The following is a 22,117-nucleotide window of genomic DNA, read 5'->3' as shown; positions in this document are numbered from 1 at the left end:
CAAGTAGAGCTACCATAACTCGCGCATCATGAAAAATGAACAAGTCTCCAGAAGCTTGGATAGCCCGTATTATTTGTGCATCATGCATCTTGGCTCGAACACGAGGAAAACCCAACATATACCTCGCCCATCCAGAAAACCCAGCTTGAGTTGAATGATTGACGCAGAAAAATATCCTCGTTCAAGACAGAACCGAATGGCTGCCTGAGGAGTCACCAACTTTTTCTGAGTAACCTCTCTAGGATTTATCAGAAGACGAAATTCTGGAGTTCTGAGATGCTTTTCAGGCCCTTGATCCACAAAGAACGCATCCTCTATGTTTGGAACATTCTTGATTCCAGGTGTTTCATCTTCTTCTTCGCCAATGGAAATCTCATCCATGCATACATCATCTATGGAGGCATCATTATTTATGCATGTATCATCTCTGGAGGCATCATTAGCTTGGGAATCAGACATCCTTGCGAAATAGCTGTAAGGTTCACATAACATTATACTTCAGTATATCATCTATACGAAATGCAAACTTCGACAAGATGACGGAATTATGCACATGGCAAAACATCTACGAAAATGTTAATTCTTAGCTCTTATCTTTTTACGATTCCACTAACAGTAGTGATTGTGATGCAAGAGTTAACACTTCAAAACTCGTTTGTTTCTTCGAAATCTACAAAAAACGAGCGGAACTCAGGTTTTTATAAAATCATAAACACTTCTACTGTGTGAACAATCACCATAGAATTATAAAAACTAAAGAATATTTCATCATAAATAATTGTTTACTTTAAATATTACTCAAAATCAGCTTTGATTTTCAAAATATATATTTAATATGTATATATAAAACATGAATTATTCACATAAATAAATAAATTTTATTATTTTGATGTGAGCAACAACTCACGTAAAAAAATAATATTTCGTGGATATTCCATGGTTTTATCAAAAAAACATCTTTTCCTTCGTACGATCGTCCGAAGGTTTATTTCGATTTTGTGAAAACTCACACCTTTTAAGATAAAGTTTTGGTTCTCATGAAAGCTCATAAACAAAATTTTATCACTGGACACAGGTCTATGTATAAAAAAAATCTCTCCAAAGTCAAGGATTATTACTAGTTTCTTAAACTAACGATCGAACGAACATACGTTTTCTAAAAACAAGGGTTTTTCTACAAAACTCACACTCATATATGCACATGTATATAACTTCAACATGATCAAGGCATGAACAACTCATGAAACTTCTGGAAAAAAAAAACAAAGAAAAAAAAAATAAAAGAAAAGAAAAGAAAAAAATAAAAAATTACGCACATGTCGGTGCCGACCAGACAATGAACGGACGACCGACTATGAACATTTCCGGCGAAATCCTTCCTTCCTCTGTTGCTGTTGTTGGCATGAAGGAGATGGAGAAGCGATGAAGGTGGTGGTCGTGTAGGTGAAATAAAAAAAAAGGGATTAATTCCTTTTATATCAAATTTTATTTCCAAAACCTAATTTCACAAGGATTTCCTTTTTGGGCCCGAACCCGCGAATCCTAAACTGACCAAGGTTCCATCACCAAACCAGCGATGCTACACCATTTTATGCTCGTTAGATAACGCTTTATCATGACACTGGGATCTTCGTTCAAGCTGTGGTATGCTCACGCAATTGAAAATCCGGTAACATCTTATTTTACGACTAAGTTCAATTACTTATTTTGTTTCTAACTGGAAAATCACCATCCAGTGCTAACTGAGGAACATGACTGTCCCTCACTAAGCAGGGGACTTAATGTAGATGGTGGATTTTCGACAAGGGCTAAAATCTTAAAACCATAATTATACGTGCTCCTGATCCAGAAATCAGATGACTATTGAGGCTCATGTCTCTTATCAAAGCATGGAAGCTCATGCTACAAGAATCTCTGACTGAGAATATTGTTTCTCAGAGTATATGTAGATGTGTAGTCTCTCAGCTGAGGCAACGACATATGTCATGAATACTGAGCAATTTCAGTAATTACTTCTATATAGAATCGAAAGATTGGACGGCTCCTAGACATCTTGCCTGCTAGTGTAGAACAATAACTTCTTCAGGATGTAACAATGTTTTCCCTGACTATATAAAAGAAATATGACACTTCAACAAGCTCATATCACTCAATTCCTGAATAATTAATGCTCCTAGACGATCGTACTAGTATAGAGTCATCAATTAATTTTCTTAAATTATCAGATTCATTAACTGAATCCTTGGAAAATATTCTACATTATTCATAATATTTCGTTACTTCAATTCATGGTTTTCCCCAGCAGAATTCCATGGGTTAGTAATAAATGTTCAACTGAGCCACTATCGAGTAAGCCCCGACTAAAATGGTGCAAGTGTACTCAGCAATAATGCACTAACGAGCAACTGAATGCACGAACGAGCATTCCAAAATACGAAGGAACGATGAACCTATGCAAAATAGGAAGAAAATAATAAATAATAAAATATTAATCAAGGCGCTGGGGGACTGGGCCCACCGGTCGTCCGGTCGTGTCGTGGCTAGTCACACGCCCAATTTTATATTTTATCATATTTCTATTATTTTCCTTGATCTCATGAAAATCCCCTCATTTGAACAAAATTCTTTCGTTTCAAGGAAACTCCTCAGTTTTATGCTGGTTCATTCACATCAAAGAAATAATAAATAATTAGGAAAGGTGTGCGGGACCAAGCCTACTAGCCGGACGGTCATGCCCTAGTTGTGTCCGGTCCCACACCTTGCATTCCTTATTATTTTATTATTATTTCCTTCATCCCATGAAATTCCTTGATTTCATGATGTTTCCTTCAAATCGTTGAACTAATACATAAAAATTACATAAAATTAGTGAAAACTCACGGGACCAGGCCCTAGCCGTCCGGTCTCACATGCCCTTATTTTATTACTATTATTTTTATTTGTTTTCCTCATCTCATGGAAACTCCTTCACTTTAAGGAAAACTCCTTTATTTCAACAAACTCCTTGATTTCATGGTATTTCCCTAAAATCATGAAAATAATATAAAATTAGGAAAAGTGCCATGGGACCGGGCTTATTGGACGGACGGCCATGCCTTGACCATAGCCGGTCCACACTTCATGATTCCTTAATTTATTATTATTATTCCCTTTATCTTATGAAGTTTCCTCAGTTTCAGCAAAATCCTTGATTTCTTCATATTTTCTCAAAATGTTGTTCAAACGTACATTAGAAAATATCAAAATTCTCAGGACTGAGACGCGGACACTTTGGCGACGTGAGCATGTTACCTTGACTGACCAAGGTTGGCTCTTCGGCTTCCAAGAGGCCAGTCCCATACTTTATCATCATTTGACCTAATTTGTTCACATTAGGTTCAAACTCTTCCAAGCAATTTTTGAATTTCATAAAACAATCGTCAGTCGATCCTGTGACCAACCAGGGCCGGTTTCATGACCCCTTGGTCGGTCCTTCATCTCTTCATAATTTATTAGGTTTTATCACCAAAGGTTCAGACGAATTGTTTGAATAAATGATTAAACCAGCATTTAGTCATCTTTTCACCAACTGGTCTTCAAGAGACTTTGGTATTTTGTTCACTCGAGCATCTGGGCGCTACATGGTCAATCCATCATCCCATGTAGTCGGTCCCTCCTCCACTCCGTGGTTGATTTTCAATAAATCATCAATTGATCAAAATTAGGGTTTCGAATCCGAAGCTCTGCAAAACATAATTCTGAGCAGATTCAAACACTAACAATTTTACGTTGATCCCGTGATCAACATTCTAATACTTGGTTCCAGTATTTTAAGTTAATATTTTATTTGTTCCTGCTACCAATAATTCATCAAACGAGCAACATTTGCTCAAATGAGCAATATTTGCTCAGGCTAAGGAATATTGGTTCAACTATCAATATTCAACAATCCAACGAATGAGCAATTTTTTCTCACCTTAACTATCAACATTTACTTGAGAATCATACCTCTGTCTCAACAGACACGTTCAACTTATGAGTCTCATAACATTTGCAAATCACGTTCGACTCAGCAATACAAGGACTCATCGTCCCATGAAGTCAGCAACTGACTAACTAAATACACGTCTGCCTTGCAGACTCCACAATCACGAGACATCAATCGTGTTACATGGGGGGATATTAACTAGGGTTTTGGTCTGGCGGTCTATGACACATGTGTTCATACACACGATGAGAATGTGAGCAAGTCGTGCAATCAGTTGAAGGAGTTAGCAAAGTAGGGGGTAGAAAATCAACCAAGTCTCCGCACGATGAGAAAGTTTTAACACGATTTCCACTTCCCCACTCTTTGACTCCAGGAACTGTCACACTTCATGGGATCAAGGTGTTTACAATTCTAGCAATATAAATAAGTCTTTGAATCATGATTGAAAAGGGGACAATCTTTCGTAAAACAGACAACACGAGATTAACAACTCAACGTCTGAGCAATTACTCTCAACAGAGAAAATTCAATCAATCAGAGTTTATCTTATTACTTTACGCAGAATAGACAACACACCCACAATCTTTGATCACCATTGATCTCACACATTTCTCAGCTTCCCTCCTACAGATCGACCCATCCTCTCTTGTGACCGAATTGACTCTGGAACGTCCATTGTCTTGGTTTAGGCCGGATTCCTACAGATTGATCTCTCGAATTCAAAGCACTCCTTTTTTGCAGTGCATCTGTGTAAGGTTTAACAGTTCGCTCGGTACAACGAGTTTCCTCCGCACGGTCGTCTACTCAATTCCGTAAAAACCAACAACTCTTTTTGCCCCATCTACACCAATCTCACACTGATTAAGGTACAGTCACGTTCCTTACGCCTTTGTATCCCAGCATGACTCTACGCACTTGATTCCCTTAGATGATCTCACCCACAACTAAGAGTTGCTACGACCCAAAGTCGAAGACTTAATAAACAAATCTGTCTCACACAGAAAAGTCTATTGAATAGATAAATCTGTCTCCCACAGAAATACGTATGAGTTTTTGTTTTGTCTTTTGATAAATCAAGGTGAACAAGAACCAATTGATACATCGGAATTATATTCCCGAAGAACATCATAGTAATATCAATCACCTCACAAAAATCTTAAATGTATGGCAGCGGAACAAGATATTGTGGAACCACAAAGAATGAGACGAAGAGCTTTGTGATTACTTTTTATCTTATCTATCGGAGATTGAATCTCGAGCAAATCTTAGAGAAGATAGTACTCAATATGATAGAAAAAAGTAAGATCAGAACACGCAACTACAGAGAAAATAGTTGGGTTTGGCTTCAAAGTCCCAATGAAGTCTTTAAGTCGTTACCTATAATGGTTGAAGGAGAGTCGACTCTAGTCGCAACTAGTATCATACAAGAGGTGTGGGGATTATGTTCCCAGATGCTAGAGTTCTCCCTTAATATAATATTCAAATAGGGGTTTGCAATCAATGTTACCTTGGTAATAAAGCATTTAATATTCACCGTTAGATGAAAACCTGATTAGATTCAAGCTAATATCTTTCAACCGTTAGATTGTCTTAGATTGTTACACACAAATGAAATGTACCTATATTTAGATATGGGTAACCGTACCTAAATGTGTACACTTAGTTGGCTCAACAATAGTTAACCGAAGTTAGCCATATGAACACTTTCATATCAACCTTGTTCATCTTAATCACAACTAGTTCAAATGACTCAAATGAAACTAGTTATAAAGTTGTTCAATTGTTTATATTCTCATAGAAGTATACAAGACACAGTTGAAGAAAAATCGATTTTAATCCACTCGAATCAATTCATGAACATAATAGCCACGGTTTGCAAAGATTGCATTCCTTATTATATAAAAATATATTTGTTCATGAATAAACCGATTTTAGAACATAACCCACTCAGGTATGCAAACGAGTACGCATACCTAGAGTTATGGGTCTGGTCTTGTTCACCAGTATGCAAACGGGTACGCATATTGTCGTTCATGACCGGACTCAGTTGAAATCAGTACACGTACGGGTATGCATATTATGGTTGCCGGACTTAACATGTTGAATCAGTATGCATACTAACTTCCCGGACTTGGAATATACTTGCAACAATTAGCATACAAGTACGCATACCTTATTATATCCAATCAATGGTTAGTTGTTCCAAACTCACATTTTAATCATTGAAACATTCTTAGAAGACGGGAATAACTGTCTCACACAAACTATTAGTTTCAAAGCAATTTTGAAGTGATCAAATGATCAATACGAAACATTCTGAGTCTACATCAAATGACTGTCTCACACAAATCATATAAGATGTTACCAGACGATTTTCACATGATCATCTTTTGAATTTCGTCAAGTATAAAAGATGAACTTGGTTAAAGCGAAAGCTTACCAACGCATATTTCGAGAAATATGTAAGCGAGTTAAACTCGGCTCGAAATATAAAATGTGTATAAAGTAAAGTCTATATAGCTATACGACTTTTGTCTCAATAGGAGATAGAGTAGAAATATACTTCTGAGTGATAGGTGGGTTCAACTCTCCACATACCTTTTGTTGATGAAGTTCCACAAGCTCCCCTTAGTAGTTCTTCGTCTTCAACCGATGAACGTCGTGAAGTCTAAAGCTCAACTACACATTCTATCCTAATCCGAGACATAGCTATAAGTATACTAGAAATCAAGACTTATAGTTTTGTCAACTGAACTTGACAAACAATCTTGAGATAACAACGCTTGCGAGTTCGACCGAGCAGTGCTCTAACAATCCTTATGCACCTCCTCCCATCATACCTCTAGAAGTCATTGAAGCTGCACCTGTGTCAGTTGATGCCAAGGAAGTGTTGGCTTCCATTAGAAGTTTCCATAGGGTACATCATGCGTCAGATACAGACTCATGCCACAACACCTTATAGATTCTTTAAGTGGATCGGCTGCCGCAGTTTCTGAGGAGTTACTTTCTTCAATTGCAGATGTAGCGAACTTATGGTTATCATGCAAATTCCCTCCTATATTTGGGGAAAGTGAAATGTTTCTGGGAATCCAATTGATGAATATATCAGTATAAGCAATTAACGAGTCGTTCTATACTAGTAGGAAATTTATCCGTTTTGTATAATTATGAAATATTTGGGAAGTGTTGCAACAAGCACCGGTGATGTTTTAAGGTCCCAATAGATTGAGTTTTGGACACATAAGAAGATACCGAGTCGTATAATATAAATGATAAAATATATAGAATATTGAAAGCTCGGCCGTGTGAGGCTCTAATATTGCTGGTATATATTTGGGAGGTTACATGATCAATTGGGGATACCTTAACAATGATTTTATTTCAATCCTATTGCGGAATGCAAACTATGAATTTTATACTTAAGTGATTCATCATCGACAAAAGAATATCAAATTTGACGAAAAACTGGAGTGACGTAACTTTCAATCAATTTGTGAATGCTCTAAAAATATTGCACAATTAACTCATGTATTGACAATATTTATTTCAATAAAATGTATCTGAATCGATGGATCCAATATTTCTTAAGCGTACAAGTCAAAACCTAATCTGCTAAAATCTAAAATTTTGAAAATAATGAGTTATTCTAAGAGACTAGAGATATTTCATTTAAATTCGTCTAGGCTATATGTAGTATAATCTTAACAGATCTATCATGTCTCATGCCGACTTCACTGATTGGTATAGTAACTGGTTTAGAAGGAATAACTTCCCAATTGGTTGTCAAGAAGATGATAATGGTTTGGATGCTAGAGTACGAAAAAGACAAAGAAATCCTACTTCTCAGTTCCAAGTCACTGTATCCAGCCTCTCAACTCTGGCAATCTCAAGACCACACAAGAAATTGACATAATCACAATAAAAAAAATACTAAAAGCACAACTAAGGAAACTAAGGTAAAATCTTACTCTTATAGTCAATTTATATTTTATATTTGTTATTATTCTACCACCATAAAAACTATTTCTTGGAATGTGCAAGGTTTGACAACTAACTTTACTAAACAAAAATTTCAAAATCTCATTAAAACCCAAAATCCTGATTTTATTTTTCTTTGTGAAACTAAAATTGACGATAATAAGATGCATATTGTTGTTCAATCTATTCATTACCATAATTTCACTCGCATTGCTAGGGTAGGATATGGAGGAGGCCTTATACTTATGTGGAAGGATGGTATCAACTGTGAAATAATAGGTGCCTAAGATAATATAATTCATGCTTTAGTAAACTTGAAGTTTTAAAGTCTTTCATGTATGGTTCCACTTACAGTGAACCTAAATTTTTTTATGGGAAATTTTGCAAGAATTTAGTAATGATGTAAGTCAACCTTGGTTGGTAATATGGGATCTCTATCATTGATAAAAAATAATATCACCTCGGATGTTGGGTTCAAAACAGAGTCTCTGATGCTGGGATGTAGGATGTTGGTTATGATGGCAAAAAGTATACTCAGACTAGCAATTCTTATGGAACTAGCACTAGGAAGGCTTGGTTGGACATGGGCCCTTGGAAACACTAGTTATTTTTTGAATTTCCATCTGGATAAACAAATGCACCTGCATTTTATTGCCCCTGATCACTGTCTTGTTTTACTTATAATGGATCCCATATTAAAAGATTTATGGAGACCTTTTAATTTTTTTTAGAAATTGGATTAGAGTTAGTACTTTTAAGAACAAAATGGAATTAGCTTGGAATGTTGATATTAAGGGTAGCCCAACTTATAAATGGAACCATGTACTAGAAGCCTTATGTCCCAGTGGAATAAAATGGAGTTTGGTGTCATTCAACCGAGTATCAATAAAATCAATGATATGCTTGAGTTGATCTGAATGAACCTAGCTCTAGTGATCAACATCTTAAGGTTAAAAACCATTCTTCATGACTTAGAAAACTGGTAAGGAGACATCCAGAGACAAGAACCTAAATGTTATGGATAACAACACTGGATACTTTCATGTTGTTGGAGCATAGCTCGGTTGAACCCACCAAGCGTTGGTATGTCAAGTTTGGTTGTCATATTTTAGTGAACCAAAACTCATTTAAAGAGTCGCTTGATTATATAATAGAGTCAACTTCGTATAGGTTAGCTAGAAAGTTACTAGGATATGAGACTTACAAGTATTACGTGAAGACTTGAAGAATGTGAAGAAGTAAAGAGCTACAACGACGACATCATCTTTCCTCTTGAGGTTAGTAATATTTGACTTGAACTGTTTCATTCCTAATGTATCTTTAAAGTCGTGCATATTGAAAACATAACTGCGAAGATGTGAATATTATACTCTAGTTAGAAATAATATTAATGAATTACAATACGAAGTATAACGTCTATCTTTTGAACTTCGTATATAAGACATCGACATAATCGTATGAATGCTACTGTGATTATGTATGGGTATGGGTGAAGATTTCGTCCTAGGAAACAATGATTTACATTCGTTTAAAGGAAGTAAATTCATAAACTTGTTTTGTGAATCGAAAGGGAAATCTCTAGGCTTATTGGTATTGTTATTCATTGCAAATCTTTTGAATTATCAATATGTGTGTTTAGTATAATGATAGGTGTCTAAAGCACCTACTTTTATATCTAGTATTTATGTTTTCTTTGCGAGTTTTCTTGTAGATTATGTATCTGATATTTGCTTTTGAGTTTATTAGGTGTTTTGGAGTCATTGGAGCAAAAGGAAGTGGAAATCTCTTAAATCTTGGATTTCTTTTCATCATTTTGATGAGAACGAAAAGGTGAAGCCATCAGCGAAAAAAGGAGGTCACTCCGACGTCAAACGAGAAAGTTACGAGAAAAATAATGAAGCTTGTCAGTCTCATAGACCTGCCAGAACAAGAATCAAAATTGTACTGTCAGTCTCGCAGGAATGACAGTTGAAGAGAATTAGTGTTTCAGCTGGGTGCCCTTATCCTAACGTGCGGGGTGCCAATATAAACTTCACTCTGTATAACCCTAAAATGAAGATGCGTTGTTTCTCGTTTACACACTTCATCTCAAATTCAGAGACAAGAAAGCAGCTGCTGTAAGAGTTCAATGGAGAGGGAGATGGATAAGCAGAGAATTGAAGGTCTGAATCGCGTAATTGCCTCTGTTGATGCTCAAATGAAGAACGACTAAAGAAATTGAAAAGAAAACACAGAGATGAAGATGATGTAAGTTTGCAGTGGGTCTGTAATGGTTTTAGGTGGATCACAGGTTAGGGTTTTGATCTCTGGAAGGAAATTAAGCTCGTGGTGTTGTTGCTAGTGATGAGATGGAGATGGGTATGTGAATTATGGGTTTTGAGTTCGATTTTGAGAAGTGTAACTAGTTGTTGTTGTCATGGCAGTTGATTTAGAGATTTCGAACAAGGAGGAGAAGATTGATGGAATTGAACGAGATTTGTCTGGTGGAAAGATAATGGTGAAATTAGGGTCATGATGAGAATTAGAAGTCACAGAGAAGAAAGGAGTGAACTATAGCCGATGGAGTTTATTGAGATAAAGAAGAAATCAAGGGTTTGAGACTGATTTGTGGTTATATCCGAGAATTGCAGATATGGTGCCATAGATTGTAACTGTTGGTTGAGCAGGATTAGAGGATAAATGGGAATTAATAGAGATGCAGGAAAGTGTTGGTAATGCTGTGTGGAATGACACAGAGCTGGAATCGAAGGTCAGAGGATATTCAAGGGTTTTAGGTTGAACTTAGGAAGAACGAGAAGGTGATGAATGGTTCTTTGAGCTGAAGGGTGCAGAGTAGTTTTGAATTGTTGATGTTTGTATGGTTTGAGGTTCCTCTTCTAGACTGTTGGTTCTGTCATGGCTGGTGGTGCACAAGATGGAAGAGTTGATGCCGCAATGAGTCAGCGGAATGGAGCAGGTGTTGGGTGTTATGGAACAGATATGGTTGAGGATATTACATCGACTCATATGTGCAGTGATTGGTTTGTGCCTGAGATGGAACTGGTGGTGAATTGAGTTGCAGTGAATAGCTATGCGAGATGGAGTTGTGCTGGAGATTACAAGGATTATGTGTTGCTGGTGAGATTGTTGGAGCTGAGTTGCAGGTGGTGGATGTAGCTCAGGTTGCAGGAAAAGATGCAGATTCGATGATTGGTTTGGCCTGAACTGAGTGGTAGAAGCTTGAGCTGGAATGACTTAGATGAATTACACAGGAATGATGGAGGAAGCAGAAATGTTGCTGTAGTTGCAGGAAATCCTACACTACACCCCTCATATGATTTCATTAACACTCAACTCATTTTAGATTAACAATCTTAATTTTATTGATGAATCTTTGAACAATCTTACAAGAAAAGATAAAGGAATCAAGAATAACTACTGCTCTAGATTTTCTCTCTCCTATTTACTTGTTTCTTACTCAAAAAAAGATCTTTCCCTTTCTTTTACAATTGAACGACTATTTATAGGGAAGTACCTAGTGGATGACAGCTAATCTGTCCTTTATTTTCGGATATGTCTCGCGACATTCTCGCCACCTTACAAATGTTACTCTCGCAAACTCTCTTATTTTCGCAGAATCATTACATCTTTCTCATGATTTTAGCTGTCGTCGTTTATTATGTCACTTCTAAAATTGTTCTGCGACGCTGTTGTGTTGTGTTGTTGATAATTTCGCGGAGGCATTATTGCTGCGAGATTCTGATCCTACATCTTGCCTCTTCTCATATCTTCTCTGCAAAGTAGAGAATGATGTGAGAAATGCCGCAGCTGTTCATCTCTTCATATTCTGCATTTATCACACGTATTCTTTCTTCCATCTGTTTCTTGACACGTCTTTTGTAACCGCTGCTTTTCGACCGCTCATGTCTTTTCGTCTTAATGGTGTTTATTTCTTCGAGTAAAAAATCTTCTTTATATATTCTTCTTACTCTTCTTTCCACTTTCTTTTCTCTTTTTATTCTCTCATCTCTGCAACTCTATTGTTCTTCCGTAAGTTCCGCTACTGTAATCCTTCCTTCTTCAATCTTCTTACTTTTTATTCATTCCCATACTTTATATTCAAATATGCCTCCAAGTGGCCATAAACATGAGAAAAACTTAAAATCCGTCCAAAAAGATCTTGCAGAGAAAGGTTTCACACTTTCTACCATTCCTGGTGAAAGTGCCAAATCAATTCTTTCTATTAAACTTTTCTCTGATCAATATTGTGATGATCAATCAACCATAATTTTGCTAGGTCAAATTCTCACAGGTCTCCCCATTCCTCTTTATGATCCAGGTATTCCTCTGTTTTATGAAATTCTCGCTCACTCGGGATTTTCGCGAGCTATCTTTCAATTGAGTGGGGATTGCATCCGTCTGATGTTAGAGTTCGCTAACCGTGGTGCTGGTAAAGGATCTCTGTACTCCAAAGAATTTAGGGATCCTAAATTCGCAGACTTGGAGATAATTGCTGAGAAATATACAGTAGTGAGTTTCTTTGAAAATTATGAATTGATCTCCATGAAGAAAGAGAATACTCGCTGGGGTATTCGTTTGAAAAGGAAAGATAACATTGATGAAGCTAAAATACTCATGCAAGACATTGATTGGCATTCTGGTAAGAACACAACTCCTCGCCAATCCAAAGATGATAAATGGTGTGTTTTTCCCTTGATGCTAAAAGGACCTTATATTGCTGGGTCAACTGTTCTTCCTGAGAATCTCGCTACCTATCAACCTTAGGTATTCTCTTGGTCCGAGAAGGAGAAAGAGGTATGTTTCTTCCAGTTTCGCTCACTTTATATCTCTTTATTTGTCTTTATTCTTTTGTTCGCTGACCCTTGCGACATTCTACAGATCCAAAAATTGAAAGATAGTTATAACAGGACTGGGAAGACTAGTACCTTGTTAGCTCTTCGCTCATACACAGATGAGGTAAGAAACATTCTCTTATGATTTTAAACAGTATAATGTTGCTTCCATTTCTTATTTCTATCTGTGTGTGAAGATTATTGCTGAATAGAAGAACCTGCCAATGTTGCGAAGACTGGTGATAAAGGCAAAGGTGCTATTCGCAGGGAAAAACCAACTGCTCCTCCTTCAAAGAAAAGAAAAGTTCGTTCTTCTTCTCCTTCAAATATTACTTCTCATGAAAACTCCGATAATGATGAGGATGACGAGGATAATGATGACCTTGCTGCAAATGAAGATTCTCCATCTGAATCTTCTATGGCTAAGCTCACTGGTCTCTTTTCTGATTCTTTGCAAGGAATGGGAGATAGTCAATTCGCTAACACCTGTAAAGCTCTCGCTACAATTTGTGAGGTTCCTTTGTTGGATGGTGATAATTCTCTTCGTGGAGTTTCTAGATCAGTGACTCCCAATTTCCTGCATTCTCTTAATAGTCTGTTATACTTTCATCCTTTTACTTCTTCGTTGTTGTAACTCAAAATCTTTTTCTATATTAATACTTTTTATATTTTCTCGCAGGCTGGAAAAGCTTCTTTCGCTGTTGCCTCATATCTAGAGAGGAGACGCGAAAATCTTGAAAAGAAGAATCTTCAATTTCCTACAAAGAATGAAGAACTGGAAGCTGAAGTCAAATGTCTTCGCGAGAAAAACAGACAACTAGAAATTGATTCTTCTTCGTATAAGAACAAAATCTCTAGCCTTTAGAAAGCTAATAATCAGCTATACGGTATGTTAATTTTCTCCTTTCCCTTCATTCATTCATCCTGTTGTTTTATCTTATTTAAATGATCCTTTTTGCAGACATTTATGGTCTTTCTGATGAAGCTACCATTCTTTGTTCATTTCCTAATGCCTTGGATAATGATACCCTTCTCGAGCGTCTTAATAAATCTTTAAATAGTTTCTCAAATGATAGAATCTCATCTCTTTATCTGAATGAACTTAGATCCAAATTTTGCCTCTTAGAAATTGACCATAGATCTAGTTTAGGCTTGGCCAACCGATTTAAGCGTCTCCTTCTTAATTCTAAAGAGAAAATCAATGAGATGAGAACCAAAATTAGCGGTCTCATAGATGATAAGGATCGCATCTCTGATCAAGGTGCTAAGGCGTTGGCGAAATTCCAAGAGACTCTTCTTGAAGTTCAACTTGAACGAGATGAAGCTAACCGCAAGAACATCGAGCTCTGCGAAAGAGAAAACCAAATTTGTTCTCGTCTTCTTATAAGTAATGAGGATGAATTTGCTTGGGCTGCGAAAATCTTAGATGATGCCAGAAAAGATTTAGGTGTAAATGTTAGTCTCCAAGTTGAGCATACAGCCTTGATTAGAGATATGATTTCTGACAAAGAAGGTTATTAACTGTTCTTCTTTACTAATCTTTTGTTTCTTATGAATTTTCATCAAGTTAATAATTGATTGTCTTTTGCTCGCAGATTCTGAAAGTAGATATCGTGAAAAGATTGAGGAACTTGAAGCTGAAAAAGAGGAACTCGTAAAGAATCTTTCTTCTCGCAACGACAAGTATTATAGATTAAAGAATCAAATCAAGATCACTGTTGCGAATTTTAAGAATGATGTTATGCATTTTCGCAGTCAAACTATCCAAATGGTTTGTGATGACCATAGTATCCCTCATTCTGATTATCCTTGTCTCTTGTAAGAGATCCCAAAGAATATTCCCAGTCTGATTATTTCTGATAGCGAAGCTGATGATAAAGAATCTGATGGTAATGAAGGTTCTGATAGTGATGAAGGTTCTGACGCAGACGAAGAAGGGAACAAGTCTGATGAAGATGATGAAGGATCAACTAAGAAATAGTCTTTGTTTCTTTCTTTAATCTTCTATAATACTTGTACATTTATTCCTTCTTTATGTATATTTGCTAATTCTTTTGATTCCCCATATTCCTTAATATATGGGTTTCTTTCATTTTGACCTGCATTCATTGAAACAATTCTTCCTTGCAATACAGTTAATCAATATAATCATTAATTTTTGAATTTTTGTGTAAATCTATCATATGGAGACAAATAACATTTTCTAATTTTATTCATTCCCATACTTGCCTCTGTTATTTGTATCCAAATGAGAGATTTTGTAATTTTTTCTTATTTTGTGCCTCAATTTCGCAGTTAATTATGTATAATTTCCCAATCTTATGCGAAGTGAATTTTGATTCTTTTGAAAATCTCATTCCTGTGTGGTATTACTTTGCCTTCCTATTTAAAGGTCTTATTATGCCACCTCTTATCATTGCGACAAAATCGCAGGACGTTCTTGCACTTCCATGCAAAAACCCATTGATCCTGCCTTAACTTTTTATTTTGTATTATGGCCTCTTCAGGAATGTTGCGACAATATGACAGGCCTAAATATTCTTTCGAAAATAAAGCCCCATGACATTGCCGTCTTGCGACGAAATCGCAGGACGTCTTCGCACTTTTATGCAAAAACCCATTGATCTCGTCTTATCTTTTTCTTTTGTATTATTGCCTCTTCAGGATTGTTGCACAAATGTGACAAGCCTTAATACCCTTGCAAGTAAAAAGACTCATGACATTTGCGTCTTAAGACACTTATCATCTCCCTAATGGAGGGTGCCGCCCTTATCTTCCCCCTGGTTGCCTCTTCAAGGAGGCGTACTTATACCATACAAGGTTAGCTCCTCCCATCCGGTCTTAAGAACAACCAGTTGTTTTCGCAGCCTCTTATCCCTTTTACCTATAGGGCTTGTGGTTACGAGACTGCACCCTAAGTGGGGTTTTCTTCGGGCCGAGTGCAGTATAAGCCAAGACCTGTCAAGAATGGCAAGGTACGCTTCAAACGCCCCTGGCACTCTTGACTCAACCGTGTACCTCGGCGCCTTGATCAGATCTGCACTCCTTGGGAGAGTCCTTTATACCTTAGTCGCCCAACCTAAGTCATATGCTTAAGCTGAGAATCCAAGGTGCCTCTCCCGGATGGGCTTTATTGACCCCAAATCTCCATGACTCAGGTTCCGGTGGCGGTGTAGCCTTTCCCCGAGCCATGCAACAGGTACCCCCTTATATGACGTACTTTAGGTCTTACATTTGCCTCTTGCGAAATTGTATTCGCGAACTAGGGTGTACGCCATAAAGGTTCGCCCCTTTCTCTTTTGTCATCGTTCTCTGATTGTCTTCTGTAAAATTCATTATCTTTGCGAGATTCTCGCACATCATCATATCGTATTTGTATTTCGCAATCTCAATTTTGTCATTCAATAAAATGTATTTTTGAGAATTTTTCTTATTGTGAGAGTGTCGCAACAAATTAATCATTCATACATTTCTTGTTTTTATTACCTTTGCCATCTTCTGCTTCTTTATTATTTTCTGCTACTGCTTCCTTGGTAGTGGTATGTTCATCATTTTTATTCTGAGCTAGCATTAGTTTTGCAACATCTCTTCTTCTTTTCTTTCGATTGCATCCACCATCAACCTCTCACTTCTTTGTGTCTCTTTGATTTTGTGTCGCCAATTTTCCCTCTTATTTGCTCTTCCTTCGTAAGATTCTATCTCAGTTTCGTAACACCTCTTTCCTTCAACCCAATCTCCCTTTATGATTCCTACACTGCTGGGGTGAGGGAATTTGATGCACTGGTGGAAAGTTGAAGCTACACCTAGAATCCCATGTAGCCAAGGTCGACCAATTAATGCATTGTAGGGTGATTCTACATCAACGACACAAAATAGTATTTCATAAGATATTCCCTTCAATGGAATTCGCATAGTAACCTCCCCTTTAGGCTTGTTAGCAGTACCATTAAAACCATATATCTTATATGTTTATGGTATACGATCATCATCTCTTCCTCCCATAGTTTTATAAGTATGATAAAATAAGATGTTCACAGAGCTTCCAGTATCGATTAGAATTCTATTAATTTCCCATGAATCTTCAGCTTCATCATCCTCATCTTCTTTCGGTTTTGGATTAATTTCTAATTTTACTACCAATAGATTATCATGTACCTCTTCCCCTTCGGGGATTTCTTCTGCGGTAAAAGAAATGATTTGTTTCTGCCATTCCTCTAGTGGCGAGATTTTCGCAATATTCATAACTTCTCTTCCATCATTATCTCTTGCGAACACTCTACTTAAAACATTGTCATGAAAATCTTCAATTGTCTTGTATGAATGTACGATAGAGTGATAGAATAGATTCTTTGCTTTTGCACCAACTTCTATGAAGAATGTTTCCTTCTTTTTCATCGTGTTTACCTTGTGATGCTCTGGTGGTGGTGGCAATGGTTGAGATTGTGGGTTCCCTACCAAAAAGTGGTTTAGTTTTCATTGATCTATCATTCTCAGAATAATTCTTTTTACATGTCTGCAATCATTTGTTGTATGTCCATGAAAATGATGATAAGAATAAAACTCATGACTTTTGTGGTTTGGAGGTGGTTCCGTTCCCATGTTCCATGGTTTTGGTATATTCTCCATCAAAATTATAGCTTCCCATATTTCCTCCACACTTGCATTTAGAGGTGGCATCTTGATTTCTTCCCATACTACCTTGTGACCTCCTTGTCCTCTATTATAGTTTTGTCTTTGACCTCCGTAAGTTTCTTGTGGTTGATCGAGTCTTTGAATCTTGTTATTTCCACCACGATTGTAGAAATTTCTTTCTCCTTCATACTCCTCTTGATCTCGGCTTCCCATAGCCACCAGTTTCTGTTGATTGTTTCCTGTCACCTTCTCTTGTTGTACTTGCGAAGTATTCCCTACTGTGTTTATCAGCTTGGGTAATAAGCTTGCATTCGCTGTTTGTGAACTGGTGTTCACAACTGGGAATGATTCCATTTCATTTTTCCTTTCCTCCAGAGCAATATATTCTTCATGAAGTTCTCGCAATTCAGTCATTGTGATCGTATTCTTGACTCTGGAAATTTGGACATACAATAAGTTGGTTGCAAACATAACATTGATAAATGATAATATAAGATATCTCTCATCTACACGGCCAGCCATTTCGCTACACATAGTCCTCCATCTTTTAGTTAAGTGCTTCAAACTTTCGCCAATCCTTTGTTTTAATCCAAACACATCTTCTATACCAGGTCACGAAGAATTATTACTTATATATGCCCCTAGGAATGTAGTCTGCAAATGATTGAAGGATGTTATTGTATTCTTTGGTAGACCTTCGAACCATTTTAACGCCTCCCTGTTAAGCTGGATGCGAAATACTTGCATAATACAGCATCATGATTTTCCCATTGCAACATGCACCTCACGTAGGCTTTAATGTGTTGAATTGCACAAGTTGTTCCATCAAAAATGCTGGTTAATGTGGGAAAATTGCATTTCGGTGGTATTCCTCCTAATTGTACTTCCCTTGTAAATGGAGTTTTCGCAGCTTCTTCTATAGCTTCATCCAATTGTCTTCTGCCTACTTCTCCTCTATTATTTAACATTCCTCTCATTTCTTCTAACTCTTTCAAGATTTGTTTATTTACACCTGAATTTTGATCCATTTAGGGCTGCACATACTCGACCCTACCCGTACCCGACCAAAAATACCCGCACCCGATTCAACCCATCTAGGCATGGGTCGACTATGGGTGAGGCACGCCAGAACCCACCTATCTTGGGTCGGTTGCGGGTAGAAACTTCCGTCACCCGAACCGACCCACCCACCCGCCCAAAACTAACATAGGATTCCTAACCCTTAGATTATCTAATTCTAACCTAGAATGAATTATCACAGCCGTTGAATTGATGAATAAAAGACCTAACCTAATCGCATTTTTCACGAACCCTTCTCTTCCGCGGCCTCTTCTCTCCTTCTCATACAGACTCCAACTCCATTCTTTTTTCTTCGCTCGGTCTCAGATTCGCTTTGTGGATCATCGGCATCATCAGAAGCAAACCAATAACGGAAGGTAAGATTAGGAACCGTTGTAAACTTGTAATTTTTTGATGATGTGATTTCTTGTAATTTTCAATTTAGGGTTTATCTGTTTAGGGTGTTGTTTTTTAATTTCAGTTTGGAATGAATTGGTATGATGTTAGAACTCAGAAATGAAAAGTTTAATCAGTAGATTCAAAGGATTCTTGAGAAACCCAAATTGGTTATTGAGAAACCAAAATTTGGGTTATTGATAAACCCAAATTGGTTTTGCTTATTTTACTGATTCATTGAGATAGTTAGATGAGACGAATACAACTTGTTTGTATAAATGATAATATCAGGGAGAAGTCTTACTGTGGACCTCGTTGTTAATGTTTATGTGTTTTTAGAGGTGTTATTCTTCTAAGATGCAACAATGAGTATTTGTAATTACTCATTTATGTTCAGAACTAGTAGTTTGATTTTAAATTTTAAATCAATCTCAGTTCTTTAGTACAACCTAGTTAATTTATTTGGTATTTGAACTAAGTCATGAGTATGGTGTTCAATTCAGTATGGTGTTAGTACTTTCAATTGTTGCAAATATTCAATTGAGTATGGTGTTAGTATGGTGTTTGATTGTAATGTGTTTTACCGATGTAACTTGTTTCTTTTGTGCAGGTTACCATGGTTGAAATCTCAGAAGATGATTTTGCTTCTAATCTTCCAATTATACATGGAGTGGCATCATAAATGGGACCTCCCACTCCACGTCCACCGCAATCTGGACAAGTGCATGGACCATCAGCAGGGACAGGGAGTACCGCTGGATCATCTACACCAGCTTCTGAACCTTCACATGCTTGTGCCACAGGTGAAACATTAGCTAATAATCCTAATGCTTGTGTGAAGAGATCAAAGGTATGGGATCACTATGATATTTATGAAAATGGTGAGAGAGCGAAATGTAAATATTGCAAAAAGGCTAATTACAAGATTGGTAAGAAAAATTTGGATGGTAAGAAACATGGGACTTCTAATCTCCAACATCATTTGGATAAGTGTCAGAAGTATAAGAATGAAATGAATGAGGCTAGAGATGACGGACAATAAACACTTGACTTCCATCCTTGCAAGCTTGGAGAGGAACCACAGTTGGTTGGGGTGTCTTTTTCTCAAGATGCGTGCAGGAGAGCGCTGATTAGATTTATCGTTACCGATGAAATTGCTTTTAGAATTGTTGAAGGTAAAGGTTTTATAGATTTTTGTAAGTATCTTGAGCCTCGATTTAAGCTTCCAAGTCGTATGACAATATATCGTGATGTGTGCAAGCTGTTTTTGACAGAGAAGGCTAATCTGAAAATTTATTTCAAAGCAAACAAGGTAAGAGTGTGCCTTACTACTGACACTTGGACGTCATCGCAGAATTACAATTATATGGTAGTGACTGCGCATTTCATTGATCATCATTGGAAACTACATAAAAGAATTATCTGTTTTTGCTTGATTGATAGCCATGAAGGTACAAAAATTGGAGAGGCTTTGGCGAAATGTTTGCTAGACTGGGGACTTGAAAAGGTTTTCACTGTGACGCTTGATAATGCGTCTGCAAATAAAGTTGTTGTTGACTATTTGAGGAAGAGAGTTCAGAGTTGGGGTTCTGCATTACTCTGAGCTAAACATTTACATGTTCGATGTGCATCTCACGTACTTGCACTTGTTGTGAAGGAAGGTATGAAGAAGTATCATACATCACTTCTCAGGATCAGGGAAGTGGTAAAATATGTCACGAAATCTCCCGCAAGATATAAAAGGTTTACGGAGGCTGCTGAGTCGGAAAGAATATATTGTAAAAAGGGTCTGATATTAGATGTGAGAACGCGGTGGAATTCTACTTACTTAATGCTTGTTGCTGCTGAAAGATATGAAAAGGAATTTGAAAGGCTATGTGAGTTGGATAAGGCATTTTGTGAAGAGTTTTGCTTTGATATTCTAGTACCATATAATATTATGGGTGATGGTGATGACACTGTTGATCTTGATGCTGATTATGATCTGGAATCAGACAATGAAGAAGAACTTGATACTACTGAAGAAGAAGATTCTGCTGCTGTCAGGAAAGCCAAGAAAAAAAAACAGGCCAAAAGTGCATGCTTCTGAACGATACGATTGGTGCAACGCGAGAGTTCTGATTAAGTTTCTACACGTATTTTATGAAGCAACTGTTGCATTTTCAGCTTCTACTTATGTTACTTCTCATTCTTTCTTATTGGAACTTGAGACTGTTCGTCAAGAATTAGAAGAATGGAAAAATACACATGAGGACCCTTTCTTAAGCCACATGGGTGCTGTAATGTTGCTCAAGTACAACAAATATTGGGGAACATACCGAAAGATGAATTCGTTGATGTTTATGGCTGTACTTCTTGATCCACGAGAGAAAGAACATGGATTATTTGTGACTGTTGAAGATTTAATTGTGCATTATGACCCAGCAATGAAGAAAAAACTTGTAGAAAAATGGGTTGAAGAAGTTCTGAAAAATTTTGTGGAGCTGTTTGCAGCTTATAAAGCAGAAAATGTTAGATGTGCAGTATCTTCATCAGAATCTGTGGGCGAGACTAATTCTACTTCTACTTCTACTAAAAGTTCTTCGAGTTTTGGAAGTACTATTTATAGCAAGGCCAAGTATATGGCGGGAAGGAATAAACGAAAGCATCAATTGAGTAATGTGGAGGACAATGGGAGATCTGAGGTAGAAAGGTACTTGGCTGAACCGATCTACACACCCACAAATGAAAATGCTACTTTTGATATATTACAATGGTGGAAGGTAAATGCTGCGAGGTTTGACATTTTGCCACTTATGGCTAAAGATATATTTGTTATTCCCGTTTCTTCCTTGCTTCAGAATCAGCCTTTAGTAACGGAAAAAGAATTTTGGATCCTTTTCGAAGCTCCTTAAAGCCCAAGACACTTGAGGCCTTAATTTTGTTACAAAATTGGTTACGAACACCAATAGACATGGATTCATCTACCCTTGGAGTCGAGGAGGAGGAGATTGATATTGCTGAGTATATTATGTCTAAATTTTCCTTGGCTCTATTGTTGTTCATGACACTGTGAGTTTTACTGCAGCATGTTTATTACATGAAAGTACATGGTTGTTTACTAAACATAATGCATGCTATGTGAATAGATTAACTGCCCTGTTATGTGAATAATCCATACTTAATGATGTATAAACTGCCTTGTTATGTGAATCTTATTATTCTAAATATCAGATGATGTATAAACTGCCATGGATGTGGAGGTTTATGTGTG

The 22,117-nt window shown here is 37.0% G+C and overlaps 1 protein-coding gene across 1 annotated transcript; it reads left to right on the top strand.

Moving 5' to 3' along the window:
- The first annotated feature begins 20,527 nt into the window (after window positions 1–20,527).
- Window positions 20,528–21,758, top strand: LOC113279184 (zinc finger BED domain-containing protein RICESLEEPER 3-like). The gene is made up of 3 exons (XM_026527889.1): window positions 20,528–20,939; window positions 21,031–21,251; window positions 21,348–21,758. Exons 1-3 carry the CDS (start codon window positions 20,528–20,530, stop codon window positions 21,756–21,758), a joined length of 1,044 nt encoding a protein of 347 aa, XP_026383674.1.
- Window positions 21,759–22,117: the final 359 nt, after the last annotated feature.

Source organism: Papaver somniferum, chromosome 5 (genome assembly GCF_003573695.1).
Source record: "Papaver somniferum cultivar HN1 chromosome 5, ASM357369v1, whole genome shotgun sequence".
In the NCBI taxonomy this organism is placed as follows: Eukaryota; Viridiplantae; Streptophyta; class Magnoliopsida; order Ranunculales; family Papaveraceae; genus Papaver; species Papaver somniferum.
The sequence above is the reverse complement of the archived record's forward strand: the minus strand, read 5'-3'. Positions and strand labels throughout refer to the sequence as shown.

Bases quoted from the DNA above. Each gene is read 5' to 3' on its own strand.
- LOC113279184 (XM_026527889.1), top strand. From the start codon at position 20,528: ATGAAGAAGTATCATACATCACTTCTCAGGATCAGGGAAGTGGTAAAA. The intron at 20,940-21,030 runs GTGCATGCTTCT...TTGCATTTTCAG, and splicing joins GAAAAAAAAACAGGCCAAAA to CTTCTACTTATGTTACTTCT. The intron at 21,252-21,347 runs GTGACTGTTGAA...AATTTTGTGGAG, and splicing joins AGAAAGAACATGGATTATTT to CTGTTTGCAGCTTATAAAGC.